The sequence below is a fragment of the Carya illinoinensis genome, chromosome 4 (genome assembly GCF_018687715.1).
Source record: "Carya illinoinensis cultivar Pawnee chromosome 4, C.illinoinensisPawnee_v1, whole genome shotgun sequence".
Taxonomy (NCBI): domain Eukaryota; kingdom Viridiplantae; phylum Streptophyta; class Magnoliopsida; order Fagales; family Juglandaceae; genus Carya; species Carya illinoinensis.
The window spans coordinates 5,361,665-5,387,678 of NC_056755.1; the positions used below are offsets into that span (position 1 = coordinate 5,361,665).

The 26,014-nt window shown below is 36.9% G+C and overlaps 4 protein-coding genes across 6 annotated transcripts; 2 read left to right on the forward strand and 2 right to left on the reverse strand.

Annotated features, from left to right (window-relative positions):
• Positions 1–9,390: 9,390 nt before the first annotated feature.
• Positions 9,391–12,919, forward strand: LOC122306848 (ninja-family protein AFP3-like). Of its 2 annotated transcripts, none has more exons than XM_043119372.1 (2): positions 9,391–10,467; positions 12,321–12,919. In XM_043119372.1, the coding sequence occupies exons 1-2, from the start codon at positions 9,720–9,722 to the stop codon at positions 12,749–12,751; spliced, it is 1,179 nt and encodes a 392-aa protein (XP_042975306.1). In that variant the 5' UTR covers positions 9,391–9,719; the 3' UTR covers positions 12,752–12,919. The 2 variants fall into 2 exon arrangements, with proteins under 2 accessions (XP_042975306.1, XP_042975307.1); XM_043119373.1 differs by having other exon boundaries at positions 9,395–10,467; positions 12,327–12,919.
• Positions 12,920–13,365: 446 nt separating this feature from the next.
• On the reverse strand, positions 13,366–17,326 carry LOC122306847 (LRR receptor-like serine/threonine-protein kinase RPK2). Its single transcript, XM_043119371.1, has one exon. It carries the CDS (start codon positions 17,116–17,118, stop codon positions 13,687–13,689), a length of 3,432 nt encoding a protein of 1,143 aa, XP_042975305.1. The 5' UTR covers positions 17,119–17,326; the 3' UTR covers positions 13,366–13,686.
• A 1,751-nt stretch (positions 17,327–19,077) lies between these two features.
• Positions 19,078–20,745, reverse strand: LOC122306686. Its single transcript, XM_043119149.1, has 2 exons — positions 19,745–20,745; positions 19,078–19,471 (listed from the first exon to the last, which is right to left on the reverse strand). The coding sequence occupies exons 1-2, from the start codon at positions 20,497–20,499 to the stop codon at positions 19,315–19,317; spliced, it is 912 nt and encodes a 303-aa protein (XP_042975083.1). The 5' UTR covers positions 20,500–20,745; the 3' UTR covers positions 19,078–19,314.
• Positions 20,746–23,150: 2,405 nt separating this feature from the next.
• On the forward strand, positions 23,151–25,161 carry LOC122306851 (protein CHLORORESPIRATORY REDUCTION 7, chloroplastic). Of its 2 annotated transcripts, none has more exons than XM_043119378.1 (3): positions 23,151–23,323; positions 24,205–24,320; positions 24,868–25,161. In XM_043119378.1, the coding sequence occupies exons 1-3, from the start codon at positions 23,257–23,259 to the stop codon at positions 25,138–25,140; spliced, it is 456 nt and encodes a 151-aa protein (XP_042975312.1). In that variant the 5' UTR covers positions 23,151–23,256; the 3' UTR covers positions 25,141–25,161. The 2 variants fall into 2 exon arrangements, with proteins under 2 accessions (XP_042975312.1, XP_042975310.1); XM_043119376.1 differs by having other exon boundaries at positions 23,158–23,347.
• Positions 25,162–26,014: the final 853 nt, after the last annotated feature.

Here is a 26,014-nt window from a genome sequence, read left to right on the forward strand (position 1 = left end):
GTAAACAGATGTATGAATATTTATTGGGTAATGCTATATATAGTCATGGAGTGTGCAATCTATGCGTATTTCTTTTAAAAAAAATACATGAATCACCATTTTCACCATTTAAAAAATAAATTTTTTTGTGGAGGTCTTAGTTTTACCTACTTTTTTCACATAGAGTATACGGAGGTTGCACACTTTAAGACTGTAAATATAATTTTTAAATATAGTATAGGAATTTAAGGTGTGCAACTATGGAGTCCATTTAAGAGAACTTATCATGTAAATCTTTTTGAATTCTACTAATTTTTTTGTATATTATTATTATATTTACAAATGAATCACACAAAAATAATATTATAAACTAATATAAGTTCATATAATCGATTAGTTCTATTTTACAATAAAATAAAATTTATAATTTAATAAATTATATTAAGTTACGTCAATTCCTAAAATTATTTTTATATAATTATTTTATAATTAAAATATTTCTAATTGTTTTTTAAGTACCACTTGCACGTCTCTCTCCCCCACATCTTAATCATCAAGGCCAAGACAATCAGCTTTTCACCCCCCACAAGCCGTAGGACATCGTTCTCTCAAAAAAATCATAATGGGGAAAAAAGTACCCCTAAGATGTGTGCGCAAAGGCCTCATCGACACGTGGCGAAAACCCAGATGACTCGTGAGATTAAAAAACAAAAAGAATTAGATGATAGAAAACTTCTATAGAAGTCCATATTTGACTCAATGATGCTACTCGTTTTCTTTCTTTTATCATGATTTTCTCACTATTCTAGCGTGTGTTTTTAAATAATATAAAAGCTAATTTTTATACCATTTGTGAGTCACTCATTTCATATTACGGTTAAGGGAAGTTGACATGACGACAATTAAAAAGACTATAAATAAAATTCTCAATTTTGACACATTTTAAATACTAATAAATGGAATTTTAATATTTTTTTATAACTAACTAAAGTCTTGGTATATTTTTATATTGGTAATGTTACATATAATTTTAACCTGTGTAATTATTGTGCATTCCTTTAAAAAATATAAGATATATTATTAAAAATTTAAATTTTTTTTATACAAATCTCATATTTATTTATTTTTTAAAAATAATATAAAAAATTCTTTTTTAAAAAATAGCATAACTCTAGATAATATAATCGTGCAACTTGGTCCGGTTGGGCCCACGACACGACTGCCCGATCTCAACCCTTTGATTACCTTTGCGTGTTCCCGGGATTTTCTTTCGGCTTCTCTACGGTACGCTACCATGCCATTCGTCCTCTGGTCTTTGATGGATGAGTTTCGGACGTTCCTAGCCGCTGCTTATAACCGTAACTGTGGAAGTTACTCATCCCACGTAAGATAAGATGTTGGTCGGTGTGTGTGGGATTAGCTTTTAGACTTTAGAGTCATGCTACAGTCACCCAAACATATGTTTCGAATTGTCACCGAATCAAGCTTTTTTTTTTTTTGGTTGATTTTTGATTTTTTTTTCCACTCATTTTTTTATATTTTTAAATAATTTCTTTAAAATAAAAAATTTACTTAATCACTAAATTAAAAAAATAAATAAAATTCATAAATTCGGTAAAAAAAAAAGATCTCATAAATTCACGAGCATTAGCATTTCTTTTGCTTTTACAGAAAATGATATATTCTGTTGTGATTTATAGAGAAAAGCTTCAAGCTGGATGAGTATAAAAATTATTTTCACACCAGCCAATCAAATCGTGGCACATAGGCATCTCAAACTCCAGCCTACTACACCAGGCAACACCAGACCGTGCTCTCCCTCTCCCCCTCTCAAACACGCTACTTTTCTTCTATGTTCTCAAATTCCATCCCTTCCGTTCTCTCCCTCTCTCTCAGATGAAAATTTCTTAATTCCCTTCTGTTCTTAATCCCTAGAAACAATGAAAAATTTTGACAAAGGACAAAAAAAAATCGTCGTGGAAAGACCTAACCAAAGACAAAAATATCTCAAGAAACATTTGAACCCTAAGAAGAAAGTTTCCAATTATAGGAAAGACCTTCCTAAAGAAAGGAAAGGAAAACCAGCACAATGTTGGGCAGCAAAGACCATTTCCCCAATAAATGCTCGCAAAGGAAAAATAAAGACAAAAAGACTGTAAAAATCATCGATGTAGCAGATACATTCGATCTAGACCTTGTTTATCAAATCGAATATGAAGACTTTCAAGATTATGATGACATTTACTCTGTAATAGAAGATGTCACTACAAACGAAGACAGTGAGACAACTTCAGATGAAGATTTTAGTACCGATTCTAAAGAAGAAGAATTCGACCAAGAAATAAAAATGCTTGGCATTGGAAGCTCAGCACCACCAGCAACCAAAGAAAACGAGACCTAAAGATTATTCACCATATAAGTGATCCTCATCAAGAATATTTGAATGACCATTTTTGTTATCAATTAGGAACAACATGGATTCCTAGCAGGACTGAAGATAAGATTATTATTCATTTTAAGAATTTTTCATCTGGGAGAGAGGGAGAGAACGGGAGGAATGGAGTTTGAGAACAGAGAGGGAAGAGTAGCATGTTTGAGAAGGGGAGACGGAGAGCAGGGTCTACTATTGCCGGGTGCAGGAGGTTGGAGTTTGAGATGCCTACTTGTCACGATTTGATTTTCTGGTGTGAAAATGGTTTTCATACCCATCCAGCTAGAAGCTTTTCTCTTCCTGATAGTATACATATTAGAAATACATTAGTTTTTCTTTATATGTACAATTACATTTCTGCCCTTGTATTTTAGTACATATAAATACTTCCTTTTGATTGTATATGATTTACCGAAAGTAATACAACAAGAGTGAATTTCTGCCCAAATCTTTCTCTCTATTTTCTGCTTGTTCATCAACTTCATCATCAATCCATGGCAGAACTCCAGTTTTGTCATGGTATCAGAGCATAAACCGTTGCTCTACGAGATTTGTCATGGATTCTGATTCATCTGATTCTGATTCTCCATCTTCTATTCTTCCTGCTTCTCTCGATAACCCCTCAAACCCTTATTTCTTACACCATGGAGAAAATCCTGGTGCTATACTTGTTACCGATCGTTTAAATGGTGATAATTACCATTCTTGGTCACGGTCCATGTCCAAAGCCATCGGTGCGAAGAACAAGACTGGATTTATCACTGGAATTCACAAAAAGCCGAAGTCTGAAGCAGATCCACTCTATTTGCCATGGATTCGGTGTAATGACATGGTAGTTTCATGGATCCTCAATTCTGTGGCAAAAAACATTGGATCCAGCATTCTCTACATTGATAATGCCTCCGATATGTGGAAAGACTTGCAAGACCGCTTCTCACAAGGTAATCGTCCACGAATTTTTCAATTACGTAAGGCGATTAGTTCATTAAAGCAAGATCAGAAGTCTGTGAGTGATTATTACACTGAATTGAAATCTTTTTGGGATGAGCTAGCAAATTATAGGCGATTGCCACAATGTTCTGTTGAAACCCTAAGGTTTTTTGAAGAAATTCAACAAGAGGAGTATGTAATGCAGTTTTTGATGGGACTAAGTGACTCTTTTAATAGTATTCGAAGTCAGATACTATTAATTGATCCTTTTCCTTCTATGAACAAAGTCATATCCTTGGTATTACAAAAAGAGAAGTAGAGAGAGATTACTTTGGAGACTTCTGTCCCTAGTCTTGAATCGGTTGCTGCTTTGACAGCAAAGCCTATGAAAATTGGTACTAATGCTTCTAAGCAAACCAATTTTCGAAAGGATAAACCTGTGTGCAGTCATTGTGGATACACAGGTCACACTTCTGAAAAGTGTTATAAGATTCATGGTTTTCCTCCTGGTTTTAAATCCAAAAGAGGAAATAATGCTTCAGCCTATCAATCTTATTCATCCATGGGTAAATCAAATGATGATGCTCCGAAGTTCTCTTTGTCTCAAGATCAATATCAACAACTACTTGCCATGCTCAAACCACAATCTACTTCATCATCAGTGAATCAAGCCAGCTCTGGCATTTTACCAACTCCACAGCCACTTTCCACTGATAATTTTGCAGGTAATCTTGTGCCTTGGATAATTGACACTGGAGCAACAGACCATATGGTTAGCTCCATTGATCAATTTTCTTCCATAACTTCTAATCTTTCTTCTGTTGTCAAATTACCAAATGGCCATTCAGTTCCCGTTACACATACTGGTACTATCCAACTACTAGACAACTTGACTTTGCACAATGTCCTTTGTGTTCCTGATTTTTCCTTCAATTTAATTTTTGCCAGTAAATTAACCCGTGACCATTCATGCTGCCTTATTTTTATTTCCAATCTTTGTTTCATTCAGGACTTGCCTACATGGAAAACGGTTGGGATGGCTGAGGAGAAGGCTGACCTCTTTTACTTAAAGCAAAGTTCTTTGGTTGGTTGTTCTATTTCTTGTTCTTCAATAAATCAGAATGTTAGTCTATGGCATTATAGGTTAGGCCATATTTCTTTTTCCAAATTGAAATTGCTTAGCAGTAGTGTTTCAGATTTACACATATCAAAATCCAATAATTCTTGTACTTGTACAATCTGTCCTTTAGCTAAACAAAAAGGTTTACCTTTTCCTTCTAGTGAATCAAATTCAGTTTATCCATTTGAATTGATTCACTGTGATTTGTGGGGCCCATTTTCTGTTTCTGTTTTAGATGGTTCAAAATATTTTCTTACAATTGTAGATGATTACTCTAAAACTACTTGGGTATATCTTCTACAACATAAATCCCAAACCAAACCTTACTTGCAATCTTTCTTCCAATTAGTTCAAACTCAATTCAATTCTCAAATAAAGAAAATCAGAATCGATAATGGGACTGAATTTCACATGTCAGAATTTCTTTCCTCCCAAGGTGTTATACACCAGAAAAGTTGTGTTGAAAGACCACAACAAAATGGGGTTGTCGAAAGGAAACATCAACATTTGCTAAATGTTGCTCGTTCCCCCAGATTCCAAGCTTCCTTGCCATTAGATTTTTGGGGTGATTGTATTCTTTCTGCTGTCCATTTAATAAATTTAACACCAACTCCACTACTCTCACATAAATCTCCTTATGAGGTTTTGTATTCTAAACCTCCTTCTTATAATCACCTCAAAGTTTTTGGTTGTCTTTGTTTTGCTTCCACCTTGCGTCGTGATAGATCTAAATTTGATCCAAGAGCAAGAAAATGCATCTTCATTGGATATCCTTTTGCTATAAAAGGATACAAATTATATGATCTTGAAACACACAAAACTTTCATATCTCGTGATGTTGTGTTTCATGAACATATATTCCCTTTCTCTTCCTCTCTTTTTCCTATTAAACCTTGTAGCTCTTTTGTTCTTCCCAAACCAGTTTTTGATTTTCCAGATTCCATATTTTCTCCTTTATCTTCTTCAGAAATCCCTTCTCCCAGTTCAGCAGAATCATCTCCAATCTCTATATTTCCAGATTCAGCACCTTCCATAGATAACTCTTCTTCAAATTCAAACAATTCCAATGTTCCAATTCGGCACTCTACAAGAATCAGAAAACCACCAAGATACTTGCAAGACTATCATTGTCAGCTGGCCTCTCAACGTTCATCACAATCTGTTTCTTTGCAGGACAAGTCTTCAGGTATCAAATTTCCTCTTTCTAATGTCCTTTCTTATGACAAACTCTCTATCTCTCACAAACATTTTGCTTTAACCATTTCTTCTATTTCTGAACCTCAAACTTTCTCACAAGCAAACCAAATCCCTCAGTAGCAAGAAGCTATGAATGCTAAAATCAAAGCCCTTGAGGCAAATAAAACTTGGACTCTCACTACTTTACCTATGGGAAAGAAGCCGATAGGTTGTAAGTGGGTTTATCGGGTTAAATATAAAGCTGATGGTACCATTGAGAGGTATAAAGCTCGTTTGGTTGCAAATGGGTACAACCAAATTGAGGGTCTTGATTTTCAGGAGACTTTTTCTCCAGTTGCTAAAATGACAACAGTCAGATGTCTATTGGCCATAGCAGCTGCCAAAAATTGGCATTTACATCAATTGGATGTAAATAATGCATTTTTGCATGGAGATTTAAATGAAGAAGTGTATATGTTCATTCCACCCGGATATGCCAAACAGGGGGACTCTAGAGTTTGTAAGTTACAAAAGTCCCTTTATGGGTTAAGGCAAGCCTCTAGACAATGGTTCTCCAAGTTATCCAAAGCCATTATTGAGTATGGTTTTCAGCAAGCTAAATCTGATCATTCTCTCTTTATTAAGTCAGAAAACAGTTCCTTCATTGCTTTGTTAGTCTATGTTGATGATATTATTCTAGCTAGCAATGATTTGAACTTAATCTCTGATTTAAAGACATTTCTGGACAATAAATTCAGAATCAAGGATTTGGGCATCTTGAAATATTTTCTTGGGATGGAAGTTGCTAAGTCTTCCAAAGGCATAACATTGTGTCAAAGAAAATATGTGTTAGATATTTTGGAAGATTCAGGTTTTCTAGCTGCCAAATCAGCTACTTTTCCCATGGAACAACATGCAAAGTTCTCAAGTTTCGATGGTGAACTTTTAGAGGATCCTTCTCTATATAGGAGGTTAATTGGGAGGCTTATTTACCTCACTATATCTAGGCCAGACATCTCCTATTCTGTGCAAGTTCTAAGTCAGTATATGGATAAACCAAGGCAAACACATTTAAATGCTCTACACCGAGTGCTTAGATACTTGAAGGGAGCACCTGGTCAAGGCTTTTTCTTTCCAGCCAGTTCTGATTTCCATCTTAAAGCATTTTGTGACTCGGATTGGGCTGGTTGTGTGGATACTAGAAGATCAATTACCGATTTTTGTGTGTTCCTTGGAAATTCTTTAATTTCCTGGAAGTCTAAGAAGCAACAAACTGTCTCAAAGTCCTCAACCGAAGCTGAATATAGGGCTATGGCCTCTACTACTTGTGAGATTTCTTGGTTAATTACATTGTTGGCAGATTTTCAGATTACTCATGCCAAACCAGCTCTATTGTTTTGTGTCAGCAAAGCAGCTCTTCACATTGCTGTTAACCCGATTTTTCATGAAAGGACAAAGCATATCGAAATTGATTGCCATGTTGTGAGAGAAAAGCTACAAGCAAAGATGATCAAAACTCTTCATGTTGCTTCCCATTCTCAGCTTAGTGACATTTTCACAAAGGCACTTGGGTCTCAACAATTCCATTCATTGCTTAGCAAGATGGGTGTCCTAGATATATACACTCCATCTTGAGGGGGACTATTAGAAATACATTAGTTTTTCTTTATATGTACAATTACATTTCTGCCCTTGTATTTTAGTACATATAAATACTTCCTTTTGATTGTATATGATTTACCGAAAGTAATACAACAAGAGTGAATTTCTGCCCAAATCTTTCTCTCTGTTTTCTGCTTGTTCATCAACTTGATCATCAATCCATGGCAGAACTCCAGTTTTGTCAATACAACATTATAAATCAAGAAATATATACGAGATTTATGTTATAATAAATGATATTTCTGGTGTGTGGGGTTAGTTTTATGTTTATGATAAATGATATTTCATATGAGATATGAGATGATAGGTAGGATGAAATGATATAAGAGATGAAATAAGATAAAATATTAGATTAGATAAGACATGATATGAGATAAGAGATAAGACGAGATAAGAGATAAAACATGAGATGATATAAGACACGGGATAAAACATGAGATGGTATGAGAGATGATATTTAAGAGAAGATAAGAGATGAGATAAAATATCAAATGAAATAAGACATGAGTTGAGATTAGATGAGAAATTAGAGGAGACGAGATGAGAGATCAGATATGAGATGTGATATGAGTTATGAGATGAGAGATTGATGATATGAAATATAAGATGAGAGAAGAGATATGAGATGCAATGAGATATTTTATATATAAATGGTCGTGCTTATCACATGCTGTTTTGGGATGAGAACAACTAATGTTGGATTTTCTTTTATTATGCTTGTTATTGTTCTTTAAATGCCATCCTAGCTACAAATTAGTTAAGCAAAAGAAACAAGTAAACGTGCTCACACAAGAATGAAAGTTTTAATCAGGAAATATCAATGCATGATGAGTTGCGCCTCTGCTTTCCTACGGGGTTTTTTTTCCTCATTCCAGCTCTTGATCTCAGCCCATTTTCATGTTTCCACCCTTCCCACCGACATCTGAATACTGCCAGTGAATCAACATGAAGCCCTGTTAGATTAGAATACAAAGCCTGATATCATATTTAAGGCCACAAGATAATAGAAAAATTACTAATATATCACAAAAATATTATATCATGAAGGCATTAATATACCATAAAGATATCATGTCATAAAGACGTCACGCCACGAGGAATGTCAAACATATCACAAAGATATTCATATTGTGGGCTAAAGAATAAATAGCATGCGCATATTTAACTTTCAAATTTAACAATCTATATGGTATTTCTTAAGCATTCTAATCATTACAAAATTTATACAAATCCCACGAGCAGAGACAAAATAGTATCATAATGTGCACAAATCTAAAATTTACACAAATTTAAAATATAACATCTAAGTGTTCAATTCCAAACAAAACCAACAATTTTTTTTTTTATTAAAAACTTATTAAAAAGTCATTTACCTCGATTTCTAGTCAAAATAGTTATAATATTCCTTTGCCAACGATCACAAGGAACTTATTTGAAAGTTATTATAATCCGTCAACTTTTACTCTAAAAATGATATCATTTAACTTTAAAATTTTCCACAATCTTTAATATTATGAATTTAGACTTATTCTAAAATCAGATCAATTACATCCCCTACTTAACATACTCGTTAAGAGGTGTCAACCCTAACTTGACATGATACTCGTTACGAGGATTGTAACTATAATTCATTATTTTTATTTAAATATTAAAATAAAAATAATAAATCACGTATTAATTATCTATTAATTAACAGAAGTGTGGCATAAAATTTTGTCATTTCTTTGTCTTACAGCAGCGATACACGTCGATCAACAGACGGCGACGAAAATCTGACTCGATTCCCGAGTTTCTAGCGTACGTGTCGTCTCTGGTTCAATTGCAAAAAGGAGACAGAATTGTGGCTTTACGAGGCCAATTTTATCTTCGAAACGTGGCAGTTACTGGACTTCCTTATTCGTTGAACAACACGTGTGCTACCGGAACCGAATCCGGTGTCTTTTTTGGCTTCTGTATAAGAAAACGAGGTGGGGACCCTTTGTTTGGTGTCTCAAGCCGACGTGGTCCTGTGGGGGTCTTCATGACCGACACGTGTCGCATATATGAGACTTCAACTTCTGAATTAGCAAGGTTGTTCGAGTAATTTCGCCAGCTAACATACACACAATTTTTTCCCTGCAATCCATTCCCCTTCTTTTTCCGTGACGATTCTTTCGTCTCATGGCTGGGTTTGTTCTCCGGGAGAGTTTATGCCGGGAAAGTTCGAGAAAACTTAGATTTCTTGCTTTGACGGAAACAATGTTGGAACCAGTTTTCAAAGGAAAAAAATGTAGCTGATAGGTTATTTTCTGCTTTGTTCTCCTTGTTTTTTTAATTTTCTATTTACAATCATCTTTCTTTCTCTATTCTCGTTTTCCGGGTTGTCTGTCTACGATTCTACTGTGTCATCAAGTTTGCAAATTTGGGTCTTCCTAAATCTCAATGGCACAAGCTGAGGATATTGGAAGCAGAGAACCCCAACAAACTACGAGGCAAAGGAGCAATATTCCGAGGGATCTGTTGCAGGGATTTATATCTGGGAATCATTTTCCTCGGAAATTGGAAGACCCAAGCGAAGATACGGAGGACATTGAGCTGACCCTAGGGCTCTCATTAAACGGTCGGTTTGGGGTAGACCCTTTAAGAGCCAAGCAGCTCAAGAGGTCTTCGTCGATACCGGACTTTTTGAACCCGGTAAGATATAAAGACGCAGCATGTGTGGTACCTATGGCTTGCGCTCCGCTCATAAGGACCTGTTCTTTGCCTACGGAGACAGACGAAGAATGGAGGAAGAGGAAACAGTTGCAGACACTGAGAAGAATGGAGGCGAAGCGAAAGCGGTCAGAGAAGCAGAGGACTTCAAAGGCCGCGAGGGAGCGGAGACGGGATTTTTGTGTTGAGGAGAGCGGGGAGGAGGATAAGAAGGTAGATAATGATGGTGGGAATTATCAGAAAGAACAGTGTGGGAAGGTTGTCGAGGAATCTTCGTGCTCGGTGGCGTCGCCTTTGGGGGTTTCTGCTGCTAGAGGAGGTTGTGGCGTTGAATCGAAGGGTGGAAACGGGAATGGGTTGAATTCTGGTGGTTTGGAGGAAGAGCCGCCCCAACCACCGCCATTAACACAGGGGTCAGTTGGTTCCCAAGGGAGTGCATCTTCTGGGATTTCGGAATCTGAAAGCCAACCGACTCAAGGTAATTGCATCATCTTTCTCTGTTCAACAGCGTTATTTTTTCCTTCGATTTTGAAACATCTTATGTATAACTGTGTATCAAATGGATGATGCTATTAATTTTGGTGTGTGACTTTTACATCATTTCCCCTAATGAAATTTTGGCAAGTAGGAAACTTGGGGTGGATGACATTTGAGTGCTTGCATCTATTGAATCTATTTACGTCCACTTTTTATTTTTCCCAATAGTTCTTCCTTCATTTTATTTAAATGATCAAGATGGGTTTTTTGTATTGAGTTTGGATGTGTTTATCGAGTTTAAGTGAATGGGTGTTGACCCATGTTAGTACAGAGGTGGCTGATATTCAAATGTATTCTAAAGAGTTATAGAAGGCTGACAGGATTGGGTTTCAAAAAGGCTGAGTATTTCTATCTAACTTCACAGTGATACGATCATGAGTCTAATTATTATGAATAGTTATTTTTCCCCCTTCTTATAGTGCGTATTTTTTCTTGAGTTAATTGGATACTTGATTCTTTGGAAGTGATGTTCTCTCTTCTTGACCAAGTTATCATCATATGGATCTTGAGTGATAGTAAACTTTCCTATGTATTCTAGAAAATCTTTTTTTTTTTTTTTTTTTTTTTTTTTTTTTTTTTTTTTTTTATAAGTAAGAAAATATTTTATTGATATAAAGATAGGCATAGCCCAAGTAAGGTGTTCTAGACATTCTTTGGCACTGTTAATGAGATACTATTCACCTATAATTTTGTATCAGCAAGAACCGGCATGATCTTTAGCCGATCAAAGGGACTGTTAATCGGTGTATGGCTACCAATGATTGATCAAGACTATTGAGAAGTCCATATTCTTAAGTGGGGTGCTGTCTGGATATTAATTTCCACAGTAAAATACAAAGGATATCCAGTTATTTTTTAGTTTGGATATTTTCAAGAACATTGGAAGAGAAATTATGAAAAGCTAAATTATGGGCTTCTAAATTTCTAATCATCCATTCCGAGTACATTGGAGTTCTTCACTCTGGGTCAAACAATATTCATAATCTGGTACTTAACTGTCTCTCACATGGCATGCCCCAATCCTCCAGAGGGGGGAAAATATAAAAAATAAAAACAGCTATAAGTTGAAAGAAAAGTTCTGAAGCACAGAACTAGATCTACATTTAGTACTTTCAAATCTGCCGTTAGCTTGGAAGTAGGAGATTATATGATGATAATTTCTGCCATTGGGCTACAAATTGGTGGCTACTAAAATCTGGAAGTGCTTGGACCTTGTATATTACACATTGACAACAGATGAAGTCTACTAATACAATAATACAATACTTAAGAGGAAATATAAGACTCGTAAAAGGTCCTCAGATGGGAAAAGAAAGTTTAGTACAAATCTTGATGTCTTCTGTATTTATTGAGTTAATCAGTGAACCACTGGAAACCTTCAAAATCTTGATCTCTTCCGGATTTTATAAATATGTTAGAAGTTTTTATCAGAAAAAAGAAGAGTAGGATCCATACTATTTGTGTTGGAACTTGCCACCATGAATGATGGCATGCAATCAGAGAGCTATCCGAGCACCCTGATGGTATCCTAAGCTAAAGCAGTAGATGAGACTTTTGGTTTTAAACGGTTCAGAATTGTGTTGTATTTTTTGGGCGTAATAACTAGTTCCATATTGATATTTGGCATTAGGCTGCGGTGTTAGTGATTTATATATGAAACAGACGCCCTTCAGCTTATTTGATCATTTTTTTGCCATTAATATCACCCATGTTAAAAGAAACATTAACCTTACTCATGGGCTATTCATGAGTTATTCTTTGGTTCTTTCATCAACCACAGTCATGCTTTCCAAGTTTCAGGTTATGTAGTTGGAATGAACAAAAGCAGAGAAGCAGGAAGTCCTACCAGTGTGCAGTCTTCACTGGACAGTGAGCAGAAACCGGCAGTCTACATGGGAAGGACAATCACTGGAAAATCAAGCAAATTCTCTGCAGTTCCAATGAAAAATCAATCTAATAAACCTACAGATGTAGACAAAGGAGCTAAGGAGATTGTGAGGAATGTGTTGGAAGGTATGCCAAGTGTGTCAACCAAAGGTGACGGCCCCAATGGGAAAAGGATAGAAGGATTTCTTTATGGATATAAGAAGGGTGAGGAAGTGAGAATAGTTTGTGTTTGTCATGGCAGCTTTTTATCTCCTGCCGAGTTTGTCAAGCATGCCGGTGGTGGTGATGTGGCACACCCTCTAAAACATATAGTAGTAAATCCTACTTCCTTTTTGTGATGTAATAGTCCATGACGGAAGAAAACCAAAATTAATTCTCTCTTTCATGTTTCAGACTTTAAATTTCTTGTCTTTCAAGATGGTTAATGGTACTGTATTCAGATCACGAAGAAGCTGCTTCGAATGGTAAATAGGGTCATCAAGAACATGACCTCATTCTCTCTTTTATTACGAGAATTCAGTTACATTTGATCGGCTTTGCCTTTTTCGTTGATATGATGCCAATTTACGCAGTAGAACTGAGAACGAAGGGACCCAATTGATCTTGACCGATTGTGATTAAGAGTGGACGTTTGAGTTGGAGAGGCCAGAAAAGCTGTGATCCATTCGCATTCTTGAACACTGTTCGGTTTTCTGTACGTCGGGAGATCTACATTAGTTATAATGATTCTTATGTTGCTTATAACGAACCCAAATATTGTTGCGACATTAGAATAACACGTTCAGTAAAATCCTCCATGCATCATGCAAAGCCAGGGCAGAAATTCAAGGAGGTGCCAACAGCCATTGAATTTGGAAGTCATTTTCTTCAACTGGGTATACGAATCATCCAAGGGTATGAATAATTTGTATACATCGGACAAAATATAAGAAAGAATCGGATTATTAAGCGATTACACGAAATGCATCTCTATCCTATGGTTTTATTAGAGAACCAAAAAAAACTAAAAAACTGACGTACAAGTATACAACGTAGAAAATAAAATATCTGCATTCTTTTGCAGATTCATCAGCAAGCCCCCTACCTAATCAGGGATATAAAAGTAACTTGAAAAAATGGGGGGGGGGGGCAAAACTATATTACAATTTACAAGTGGAATAACTACAATTGGCAGCCCACAAAGACTCAAAGAGGACTGTGCACAAGCACAAACTACAATGGCACTTGCCTTCCTACAATTGCTATGTTAATTAATGGAAGTCTCGCCAGGCACCTAACATGATGGGGGTTGAAGTTGTTTCAGCCGTCGTACAACTTGCTTCATTGTGGGTCTGGTAGAGAGAGAGTCAACTGTGCACACCACCGCCAAGTGTAGAACTTCTACTAAATCATCATGGGGACCTCCATCCCATAACCCTGCAGTGAAGAACTCCTTTGCACGGCCCTGTCTCAGTTGCATGCACGCCCAAGCAACAATGTTGAAGCCATTCCCATATGAAGAGAATGAAGGATCCAGAGCTTTCTTGTCTGAGAGTAACTCGAGGAGCACCACACCATAACTGTACACATCAGCCTTGTCGGAAACACGGCAAGTCATTGCATACTCGGGAGCAACATATCCAAACGTTCCAGCCACACCGGTGGTAGCATGCGTTTCTGAAGTGCCCAAAAGCCGGGCCAATCCAAAGTCCGACAAATAAGCATTGAAATCATCATCCAACAAGATATTGCTTGGCTTAACGTCCCGATGAAGAACACGTGGAACACACTGATCATGTAAGTAGGCAAGTGCACGGGCTATATCCAATGCAATCTTGTGAAGTATCCTCCAGTCTACTGCCCTTGTCGTTCTTTCCTGGATGAACTTTTCCAAATTACCCCCCGGCAAATAATTATAAATAAGGAACATCTCTGTTTCGCTGGCATGATATCCAATCAAAGTAACTAGATTTGGATGGCGGAGCCTTCCAAGAGTTTTAATTTCTGCATGGAACTGTTGAATCCCTTGGAACCGTCCCACTGCAAGTCGTTTTATTGCCACAAGGATTCCAGGCGAGATCTCTGCCTTGTAGGTTGCCCCAAAACCTCCATTCCCAATGCAGTTGCTTGCGTTGAAATTTCCTGTGGCCCGTACAACATTTTCAAAGGACAACTGAACACCAATGTCTGTAAATACAGTTACTTCCTTTCTGACAGACCCAATAACTCTGGACTTTGGGCTCCATTTTCTGGTATAGAAGAATAGAACAATGAGAGCAAGGAGTACCGAAACAATGGCTGATGCAGATGTTATGGACGCGATCTCAATTGAATTCAGACCGCTATTCTGAGCTCCTTGGGACGGAACTCCTGGTGCAGAGGCAGCAGTATAAGACTCAGGATTGCTATCCCCTCCTCTAGGATCTGAAGATGATGCTGCCAGAGAAAACATCGGGCAAGACCGTAGATATGGATTGCCAAGAACACTACTGCAATTCATCAGGCTATTATTCACTGGCACTGACCCAGACAAATTATTGTATGAAACATTAAATGCTGATAGCGTGGTTACATTGGCCAAACCAGCAGGAATCCTCCCAGAGAGATTGTTGTTGTTGAGCAGAAGAAGTGTCAGGTGTTTCAAGTTCACTAGATCTTCTGGTATTTCCCCAGTGAGAGAGTTTGAAGAAAGGTCTAGCTTTTCCAAATAGTGCAACTGCCCTAAGCTGGAAGGAATGAAGCCTGTCAAGTTATTACCGGCCAAACTGAGATATTTCAGGTCCCTTGTTTGACTAAGATTGGTTGGAATTTGACCATGCAAAAGGTTCCCACTCAAGTTAAGGGCAACTAGAGATAACTCCCCGAAACTTGGAGGAATATGTCCAGTAATCTGATTCACAGATGCATCAAACAGTTTGAGAGATTTGCACATTTTACCGAATGTAGCTGGAATCTGACCAGATATCTTGTTGTTGCTAACATTGACAATCAGTGTATTCAATCCTCCACACTTCTCAAATATGTTACCAGGAAATGGTCCGGTAAGCAGGTTTTCTCCAGCTAAAAATGTGTAAACAGTCTGCTTTCCCAATCTTTCAGGTGCAATTGGCATAGATTGGATAGTTCCAGTAAAGTTATTGTGCCTGAAATTGTGAAATACGGCAATACCACTTTCTACTCCAACTGATTGAGAAGGAGCTTCAACTTGGGCTTTCAAAGTGAAGAATGATAGATAACGAGAGCATAGGCTACTGTCAGCTTCAAAGGGACTTCCATTCCAGTAAGGGACAGGAGGGCAGATGCTGTCATTAAATCGAGGAATTATACCTGACAAGGCATTACCACTGACGTCAAATACTGTCATGCAAGGAACTGGAAGCCCCTCAACAAGCTTCCCAGTTAGCCTGTTTGAGCTTATGTCGAGAAAATGAAGCTTCTTGCAGTGGCTAAGCGCATCAGGAACTTCCCCAATGAAAAAATTCTGAGCCAAATTGATCATCTCGAAGTTCTTGCAAGCACCCCAACTGCTTGGGAACCTGCCCTCAAGAGTTGCCCTTGGTGCCCACAAGACTCTCAGCTTAGGAAGCATTGTGATTTCAGGGGGAATCCCACCTTGAAAATAATTAAAATCATCATTCTTAGAACCAAATTGATCCGACAAAGAGTCCCGTTTTCTATTGTTAACTTCTGAAAGGGGTTCAAACAGATTCGATAGAACCAGGATGGATAATTCAGAACAATTGCCGAGCTCAGAAGGTAATGAACCGCTTAAAGTATTCCTTGAAACATCTAACACTTGAAGCTTCTGAAGCTGACCCAGCTCAGCCGGAATGACCTCTTCCAACATATTTGAATACAGCAAAAGGGACTGCAATTGACTACAATTCCCCAAACTCCTCGGAATCCCATGGAACAAGAAATTTCCCGACAAGTCCAGCTGCTCAAGCTTTCCACAATGGTCCCCAATCTCGCTAGGAACTGCCCCAGTAAGCCGATTAAATGACAAATACACCACCCTAAACCCCCCAACGAAAGCCGGAACCGTCCCGTTCACGTCATTCCCTGCTAAATTCAAGATCTCCAAGGTTGCACAATTCAAAAGCGAGCTCGGTATCCCTCCCACAATCCTATTAAACCCAAGATTAAGAACCCGCAAATTCCTCAAACCCCCGAACTGAACCGGTAAGGACCCAGTTACCGAATTGCCCTCTAGATCAAGAACCTCAAGCTTCTCCATGCCCCAAACTTCACCAGGGATTTCACCATCAAAACCATTAAAGGGTAGTGATAAAATCCTAAGCTCGCTAAGTTTCGCAATCATAGGCAACAATTTCCCGACCAATTTGCCTCTACTATTCAAACAGTTCGTTCTAACCCCAAACCCATAGAGCGGATATTGAGCGAAATCGGAACACGAATTACCTTGGCGGCCATTTCCTGTAACGTTCAGCGAAACGACCCGGGAGTTTAAGTCGCAGGAGACGCCAAACCACGAGCAGTGCTTAGAACTGTCGGAAGCCCAGGTTGAGAGTAAGCCCGAGGGGTCTGAGACCGACGTCTTGAACTGGAGGAGCACCGATTTGTCCGAATCGGCGAAAACAACGGCGCTTTGGGGAGGAAAGAAGGCCCATAACAGGAGGAAGAGCTTCAGTATGAGTAGGGAGGACATGGGTTTGTGGAAAGAGTGCCATTTGATCACCGAGGAGAAAGAAGAAGAGGAACCCATTTCTGAACACCTAAACGGGTGTCCAAAAACCCAAAGAATTAAACCCAAAACCCTCCCCTTTTCGGTTGCAGATAAAGATGAGGGTCTTTCTCGGAAAACCCTAACCCTAATTTTGGTTCTTTGGAGAGAGAGACTGAGACGGAGAGTGAAAGAGAGGAGATTCAACTCTGTTCTGTCGAGAAAACGCGTTTTTCTTTCTTTATTTTTTTATTTTTTTTCTTTTTCTTCGTCTTTATTTATTTATTTTGGCTTCATTCTTGTTCTTCGTCTTCTTCGTCTTTTCCATTTTCATTTTTTTGGGTGGGGATGTGGGTCCAGTGGACTGTGGACATACCCTAACCCTTCCGGGACGTGGGCTCCACCGCCGGTCAATGAGTGCCTCAGCCTCGTCAATTTTGGGGCTCCGCTCTGTGGGTTGGTTAGGTCTTAAATGAGCTTCAGAAAAGATTCCTTAAAGACCAACACATGGCTACAGATCAAGGACTCCACGTCGGATGCTCTTCCGGAAGGTGTTTTTTTTCGTTTTGGGGTGGGGACGGGGGGAGGCGGGCATCGACTTGAGCTAATATTTCCATTTTATCGTTTCAGAAATAAATATGTCACAGAAATGAAAATAAAATAAAATAATAGAATAGTATATAGAAATTTCTATTAACATTTAACTGTTTTCTCTCCCTCTTTCTCTCGAAGAGGATTAACAGGAGTGTTATCCTCTTTCCATGTAAATATATGTATCAGCTCCATGATAAAGCTAGCTAGGAAATCAGTTTCTTACCAAAATCAGGTAATATTTTCAATTGTTATGAGAGTATTTTGTTTGAATTTTTCTTGTTAAAATGCTCTTATTTATCCTTTATGAAATTCAAATCATTTCAGCCATGCCTCTCCAAAGAGATCATGTTGTGGTGAAACTCTCATCCTGGCCTATCAAAAGATCTGCATGCAGATTATGCCCTTTCTGGATAAAACATTCCATATCAATTGAAAATGTTCACTTGAGGAGATCATTTACTTATACCTTAATTATAATGTTCCATGTGGTTTAAGTTCCACATTGGCTTGGTGAATTATGATACAACTTACGGATTTGACTAAATATATTAGGTTTCAATCCACATTGTCAAGCAGAATTAACAACCTAAATTAGAAAGGAACCACAAGATAATTAGGTTGCGTTTGAATATTGAGTTAATCTAAATTTTTTATGAATAGTAGTGAGTTCAGATAATTGAATGAATTTTGTAGGATCTATTTAAAATGAATTTAAAATGTGTTTGGATGAATTTAAATATATTTATGAAAAATTATAAAATTATAGAAACCTACCATAAATATTTACTGTTTATTGACATTATTGTCTCTCCATAATGCACCGAACCTGCAAAAAAAAAAAAAAAAGAAAAAGAAAAAAAAATCCTACACTTCATTCTGGCACAAGGATTAAGGAACAAATATCATACTGTGTATTTGAGTTGTAGGGCCCAATAACACGAGTTAATGAGTAATGCATTGTCCAGTTGATGTCAATTATCAGTTCATGTCTTGAAAATCATAAAGTCTCTTTCGGTAGTTGTCGGCGCTATTTACGTGGGGCCCAGTCAACGAGTTCAAGTTAAGCTGCAATTATTTGTGTGCTTGGATGTCCAAAGCAACTTAAAAGTGAAATGCACTGAGTTGAGTTTAGCATCCAAACGAGTATTTATACTGAGGAAAGAAAACTTCAAATCATTGCTTGAAGGGTGAGTCTCCTAATTTAGTAATTTATAGTGAACCCCATTTAATAAAAATTGAAGGGATCCAATGTAGAAATTTTTCCAGAAACTTAATCATACAAGAACAAAATGATAGATATCAAGTTAATAATGTAACCATCTTTTAACATCTGATAGAGATATATATATATATATATAGATATAGATAACTAGATCATTGCTTTGGCAATCATAGGGAAAAGTGAAAACTGATTGCTCCCACAAATATAAGTAGAGAGAGAATCCTTAAACATGAGTACAAGATAAGACTTTTTCATTTGGTATCATGTATGTTAATAATGATTGAAATGATGCCTGTGTGGATAGAAAGCTGATTTTGAGATCCAGACCAGTCGAGCAGGAATCCTGAATGTAGTGGGAAAGTCTTTTAGTCATCCATACAGAACAATTATATCGACTGCATACATATATTCTCCCTCAACATTCAAAAACATTGTGAGCGAAAACTGAGGCAATTAAACAATTTGACCCAAACACGCTTTGAAGCCATCCGTTTGTTTTGGGGTTGTGATTGCTGCTGCAGTTGCTGCCTTTTCAAGTCCATTGTCACGGGGCTACTCAGTCCACTGCTGCCTGTCAAACTGGAAACAACCAATATGTCAAATGCAAATACTCTAAATACCCCTGCAGACAGTATATATTTATCAGCCCTATCATATTAAATCCATAAGATCATAATTAGCTTAGTAGAAATATACTAAACTTACATATGTATTTTGACGTATTAAAGAGGAATGTTCCGATTGTGTGAAAGGAGAAACAAATCAAAGCAGATATTATTATTCCTGCATTGATGGAGGTTTTGGTATCACTATTTCTAACTACCATATAGATTGAAATTAAACAGTACTTACAGTGGGAAATTGAAGGAGTGGGCGCTGTGATTGCTCTCGTCAGAACGGTATGACATTGCATTAGAGTTTCGCATCTGCATAGCAAGAGATAGTACTTTTCCCATGTCATCATCATATTCAGGACTTGTCCACCAAGCTACTGTACTAGTTTGGCTTGATGCTTCTGTTACTTCAGAGTTCCGCCCTGAATGATCAGCACTCTGATCACTTTTATCTTCCCCGGATTCTAGAGCACGAGGGACGATAGGTGGTATAGTAATTAATTCATCCAACCTTGGCAACTCTCCAGATTTGTTTAACATGATAAAATTATCTCTGGAGAAGCTGCTGTTCTCAATTTGAATGCTGAACAATGATTCATTTGAGGCAGTACTCCAATCCATAGGTGTTGTGGGTATATTAGAAAATATAGATGATGGAATTCTATTTGGATCATAGCCTGCAGGTGTCCCCATTAATTGAGTTTGAGCAAATTGTGTAGATAATACATTTTGGTTGCTCAGAAGAGGAGTATCAGAAGCATGATCTGCTGCTGCTGATGTTGGTCCTTGCATCTCAAGGCCAGCGTTTTCGTATTCAGGAGAGACGCCATTAAGGATATTCTCAATGGCATCTAGATCCAAAGAACCCGACGATGAAGAATAAACTGAAGTTTGGTGTTGAGTTGTGGGATCAACTTCTTTAGAAGGGATATCAAAACGCACCCTTGGATTCCTACTACTGCCTCTCTGTTGTTCATGATCCATGTCGTCCATTATTGATCAGTTAAACCAAATCCTCGAAGTTCCTATGAAAATTCATGAAAAAAAAAGAAAAAAAAAGAAAATCGAAGCAACTTCCAATGTTAAATGTTTGCAACCCAATATAAGTGCGAATTGAAATGAGTGGTCTGAAAATCAAACAAATTTTTTTAAAAAAACACCTAAATGCCTCAACAGGCATGGACGTCTCTCCCTACAACATTTCACACAAAAGCAAATTTCAGGCATGAAGTAGTCGATTTGTTTGAGATGATAATTCCCAAGTGGAGGATGATGTGGCATAAATTTCTTTTCTAATCGTTTATTGCTAATTATGAAAGTTTCTTGCATGTGTTGTGGGTCGGTTATTATCAGTTGCATGGGTCAGGCCATGGATGTGGGCTTATGGTCAGATTCTATTGTGTAAAATTGTTGGAGATTTATGAAAACGGCATAAGTTGTGAAGCCCATATACATTATTTATAGTTCGAGGGCCTATTAACACCTTATTCCAGTAGGCTACTTAGTAGGGTTTAGTGTTGTGGGTCAATTATTTTAGTTATTTGTATTCATCTCCCGGTGGAATACGATTCTCTATATTTTCCTCGAAATTAATATAGTATTTATTTAGTATAAAATAAAGATTTTTTAATCATTTTTATATAATAAGATCCATATAAAACAATCAAAATATCTCATATATTACATTTAAAAAAATGATATTTATAATTATAACGTGCATGCACAAGTGCCGCACATTCTTTTAAAAAATTAAAAATAAATATAGAATCCACACTTTTTAAAAATAGTTCGTCATACTTATACAATCTATAGTTATATTTAATGTTACTCAATACGAGGTTTTTCGATTAAAAGGCCTTCAAGATCCAAAAAAAAAGGAAAAAAAAGAAAAAAAAAAAAAAAGCACACAACAATAATCAACAAAAGCAAAACGAACTTACTCGAGTTTTAGAGAGCCCTTGGTCTCGTAATTGATCACCGGCAATAAGCCTTTAAAACCCGCTAGTTTCAATCAAAATCACCCTTCAATATGCCACCACAAAAGGAATTGAAATTGAGACAATAATCCAGGAGCCCTCTTCCGCACAGAAACTAAGGTTCCCGGCCCCAACAAAATTCACAACGTCAAAGCTTCAGAAATATTTCTTTGCGTGCAATGTTGGAGGCATGCATGAGAGTAATTTAGTCAGGACTAGGAAACGTCGGAACAAGATAGATAGGGGCCGGGGAACTTTATTAAAGTACTAGGATTTGGTTGTTTTCTTTTTGGGTCAGTTTTTAAGGTTTGGAGGCTTAACAAAGGAAGGCCAAGAGAGGATATCGGAGGGTAGACTGACTTGGTTTCATCATCGATCTTCTGCAACGGAGTAACCAACCCTAGTTGTAGCCGATGATGCTATCTCTTAATTAATTACTCGCATTATATGCAAGCTTTCACTTACGCGGGAAAGGCTGTATTTCAGTTGGACAGTTAGTTTAATTTCGGACAGCCTACGTAAGTCGCACGCACGCACGCACGCAAATCTGAAGACCATGCATGCATGTTTCATATTATACCTCGTAGCTACGGCACCAATACAATATTATGGACATGAAATATTCTACGTTCCCGATTTGTCTCAGAATGTTATAACTGACACGGTCTCGATTGATTTGGCACCTTCAAATGCAAAATTTAGAATTTTCCTTAGTAGTTAGGATCGATATCGTTATCTTGAGTCTTGACCCATGTCATGAATTAGGACTCAAGGTTATGGTTTTACGGAGAATTCGTACACATCTGATGATCAGTTGGGACCCTTTTCCTGGATTAATGGTTTGGGATTTTTTTTTTTTTTTCCATTGCCAAAAGTTGCTTAGTCGTGCTATACCGACCACCGAGGGTGTAGATGCTACGTGGTTCTGACAAAGTTATTTGATCTTTTTTTTCATTCTTATTTTTATACATTTAAACATTTAAAAAAATTACAATATTATTCAAAAACACTTTATTAATTATTAAGTAAAAAAATTTATCGTGACCCATTTGTTGGGACTAGAAGTATTAGGCCGACTTGTTTGTTTTCACAACACATCTCATCTTATCTAATACATAATTATAAATTTTTTAAATTTCTGTAGAAAATAAAATAAATAATTTTACTTTTTAAAATTTTAAAATAATAATAATATTAAAAAATATATTCTAATAATATTTTTTTTAATTTTTAATTTTTTTTCAAAGTTTGCATGAATGCATGGTACTGCTGTCTAATAAATGAATGATTATTGGACCCGCGTCTGGGTGAATATATGGTATCTTTTATATATATATATATATATGAATTTTCTCGTTTCATTAGCGAAAATAAGATTTGAATTCATTGCGTTAATTTATTTCATAATATTGTAAACCTATTTACAGCTAATTATATATACAGCTAATTATTAGGGAGGTAAGAAATATTTCAGTGTTAAACTCAAAGACACGAGATGATCTTCCAGGAGAGTCATTTAATTTCTGTACATGTCTAAGATTATCATGTGGCCAGTATGTCCAACCATTTGAGATGTGGGCTTTTTGGCATTTTTTTTTTCAAAGAGTAACAGAGAAAAGAACCCAAGAGGGTAGTTCTGTAAAAATAATGAAGAAAGAGGATAAGACATATATGTAAGACATGGTAGGAGCCAGGAGGCACGCGCAGTTTGTAATGTTATCTCCATCATTTTAGCATCCATTTTGATTTTAGAGCTTTTGGAAACTAAACAAAAATGCTGAAAGTCTCAGGCAATCTGGTTCCTGGGCTGGAGGGAGCTTTGGAAAAACGGCTGTTCAGAGGTGGAGTTCATAAGCTCAACTCATGTGAGCTCTATTCTTCTCCTTCTTTAGACTGCTTTGCAGCCAATTGGCTTTCAAATATCTTTATTTTGACAGTTCATCTATGTTTTAGGACCTTAGAGCACAAAATTATGGAATATAAACTCAAGGGGTTGAGTCTGCATCATTTAATTAGTACGTATGACATGTAATGAACGCTAGGTGTTATCCTGAGTCGATGGTTGTTTCTAATTGGTATTGTATAAACAACATTAATTGATGTTTCTAGCTTTCTGACTACATAAAAAGAAAGAAAATACCAATATTTTGGGTCAGAATTTGTGAAAGTGATTCAATGAAACTGATCTGGTTTGTAAAATTAGCCCGCCGGATGACTATTGCCTGTTGCATTTGAGGTTGATGCTGCTATATTGTTAGGGAAAATGAGCTTAGAAGTCAGGAGAACTTAACCTAGCTTAAAGGGAGTTGATCAAATAGGTTAGGAAATTTGAGGATTTGAATATTGAGACTACTGCATGTTACGGATCCAAGCATAGTTTGAGGCAGTTCAATAGAATATGGTCAAGCTATGCTGCTAATGACTAGATTGGGCAATCATATAGCACCGTTTAAAAAGGAAGTTAAGATCCCCTCTAGACAGAGTCTTTGATGGAAACTTCTTGATCTGTTTTTCTTGGAAACGTTAATTCCGGTCTATTGTACTTCTGTCGTAAAAATAATCCCCAAAAATATTAACTTTTGGATAATATACTTCGATTATTATTAACAGAAACAAAACCGCCCGTCACCTTACACATACATACCAGACACTATTTTTGAACACCTAAAGTAAGGAATATTATTGTCCTATTCAAAATGACACCGCAAAAATCTCCATGCAGGTCACCATACTCAAACCCCGTTGATTCACTCAAGATCAGCAGATATAACTGTGTCATGGAATTCAGTACATACAAAACTGCCTCAAAAGTCAAGCAACAGCAGAAATGCATTGAAGGTAACTTAGTCTAGTAAGCAGCTTGCATCAGTCGCGGGTCACAATCCTCCATAAACTGCTCTTCTTTTGGGCTGTTTTTCTGTTTTTAGTATTGTTTTGTTTTGTTTGTTTTTCAGTGTTCATCTAAATAGTCTTTCATCTTTCGTATCTTAGACAAACACTACATTTGCTTATCCTCAAAGCTTTTCACGAGACCAAAGTTGGTGTTGTTTTGTATAGGACGTGAAAATCTGAGAAGCATAGAATTTTCACCCAACATGATCAAGAACTAGAAAGCCTACAGAGTAATTGAGGATCATCCCTGCAGGTTCTAGATGATTGGATATATTCGAAGAAACATCTGACAGATTTTGCCTAAAATATATTATAAAGCTTATAAGCTATGACGTCTTCAATGTTCCCTTTTAGGAAGATGTCTAGACAATTCAGAAGAGCTGTAAATAATGCTCTCTCAGACCTTCTTTTCCTGCATATGTTATAATTTAGTTTCGTCTTAAAAATAATGCAAAAGTTTGATGATATCTGACACATTTATGATACTTGTCAGGCCTATGCAATGAGGAGGAGAAGGGCACATCGGAGAACCGAAACATATGTACTATTCGAACCAGGACAGGAAGAGAGATTTGTTTCCGAGGAAGAGCTAAAAGCAAAGTTGAAAGATTGGCTGGAAAAATGGCCCGGGAAGGCTCTTCCTCCAGACCTTGCCAGATTTGAAAACATGGATGATGCTGTTTCCTTCCTAGTAAGATCTGTTTGTGAACTTGAAATTGATGGAGATGTTGGTTCGATCCAATGGTACGAAGTTCGTTTGGAGTGAGGCCAGGAACAACACCCCCCCCCCCCCCCCCCCCCCCCCCAAAACACACAACAAAAAAAGAAAAAAGAAAAATCAGCCTTACCTACCATCAAAGAGGATATTTTCATTCTGTAACTTGATACTTGAATGGGCTTGTACTTGTTGAAAGCAATGCAAATGAAAGATGATGATGAAGCCCTAAAATGTAAATTTGTAAAACTTGATCTCAAGGCAATTTCTTTAGTACAAAGTTCTGCAGATCATAAACTCCCATAAGATAATCTTGAATTCATTGAAGCAAGTCCAATCTGTCCAACAAACCATTAGGATCTGATCAGGAAATGATCTGGGGCTTCATCCCTTCCAGAACACGCAAATCTTGAATCTGAGGTAATAACATATTAACATAAAATAAAAATAGAAAAAAAATGGGGAAAATTATTGGAACTCCCAATTTCTCTAAGACGTTAAAATTTCATATGAATGTCATCCTTGATATATCCATCCCTAAACGATGGCAAAAAGTTTATTAATTTGGGCCACGTGTATTAATTATATATGCTGTTTTCCCATGATATGACACAAATGTTTTGTGAGCGAAAGATATCAACCGATAAGGTCAAATAATGATTTTTTTTGTTTTTCCGTACATTTTTTACTCTTAATTTATATATTTTTTAAAAATATTTATAACATTTAAATACTTCATTGATCATTAACTAAAAAAATTCAATCGCTAGCCACCATCAGTAACTTAGGTCGGTAGATAAAAGTATTATCCATGCTTTGTAGTACCCATGTGAAATAGCTTACCCCTCCCAAGTACTTTGAGCATATGAGGTCAATTAGCTTATCCCATATCTTTTTAATTAGGAAAGTTGCAAGTATAAATACA

What these genes read in the sequence shown, in the direction of transcription:
- LOC122306686 (XM_043119149.1), bottom strand. Translation starts at nt 20,499, where the DNA reads ATGGACGACATGGATCATGAACAACAGAGAGGCAGTAGTAGGAATCCA. An exon ending in CACTCCTTCAATTTCCCACT is followed by an intron (nt 19,472 to 19,744) that starts GTAAGTACTGTT and finishes GGTTGTTTCCAG; the next exon opens with TTTGACAGGCAGCAGTGGAC.
- LOC122306848 (XM_043119372.1), top strand. Translation starts at nt 9,720, where the DNA reads ATGGCACAAGCTGAGGATATTGGAAGCAGAGAACCCCAACAAACTACG. An exon ending in TGAAAGCCAACCGACTCAAG is followed by an intron (nt 10,468 to 12,320) that starts GTAATTGCATCA and finishes ATGCTTTCCAAG; the next exon opens with TTTCAGGTTATGTAGTTGGA.
- LOC122306847 (XM_043119371.1), bottom strand. Translation starts at nt 17,118, where the DNA reads ATGGGTTCCTCTTCTTCTTTCTCCTCGGTGATCAAATGGCACTCTTTC.
- LOC122306851 (XM_043119376.1), top strand. Translation starts at nt 23,257, where the DNA reads ATGCTGAAAGTCTCAGGCAATCTGGTTCCTGGGCTGGAGGGAGCTTTG. An exon ending in AGTTCATAAGCTCAACTCAT is followed by an intron (nt 23,348 to 24,204) that starts GTGAGCTCTATT and finishes ATCTCCATGCAG; the next exon opens with GTCACCATACTCAAACCCCG. An exon ending in ACAGCAGAAATGCATTGAAG is followed by an intron (nt 24,321 to 24,867) that starts GTAACTTAGTCT and finishes GATACTTGTCAG; the next exon opens with GCCTATGCAATGAGGAGGAG.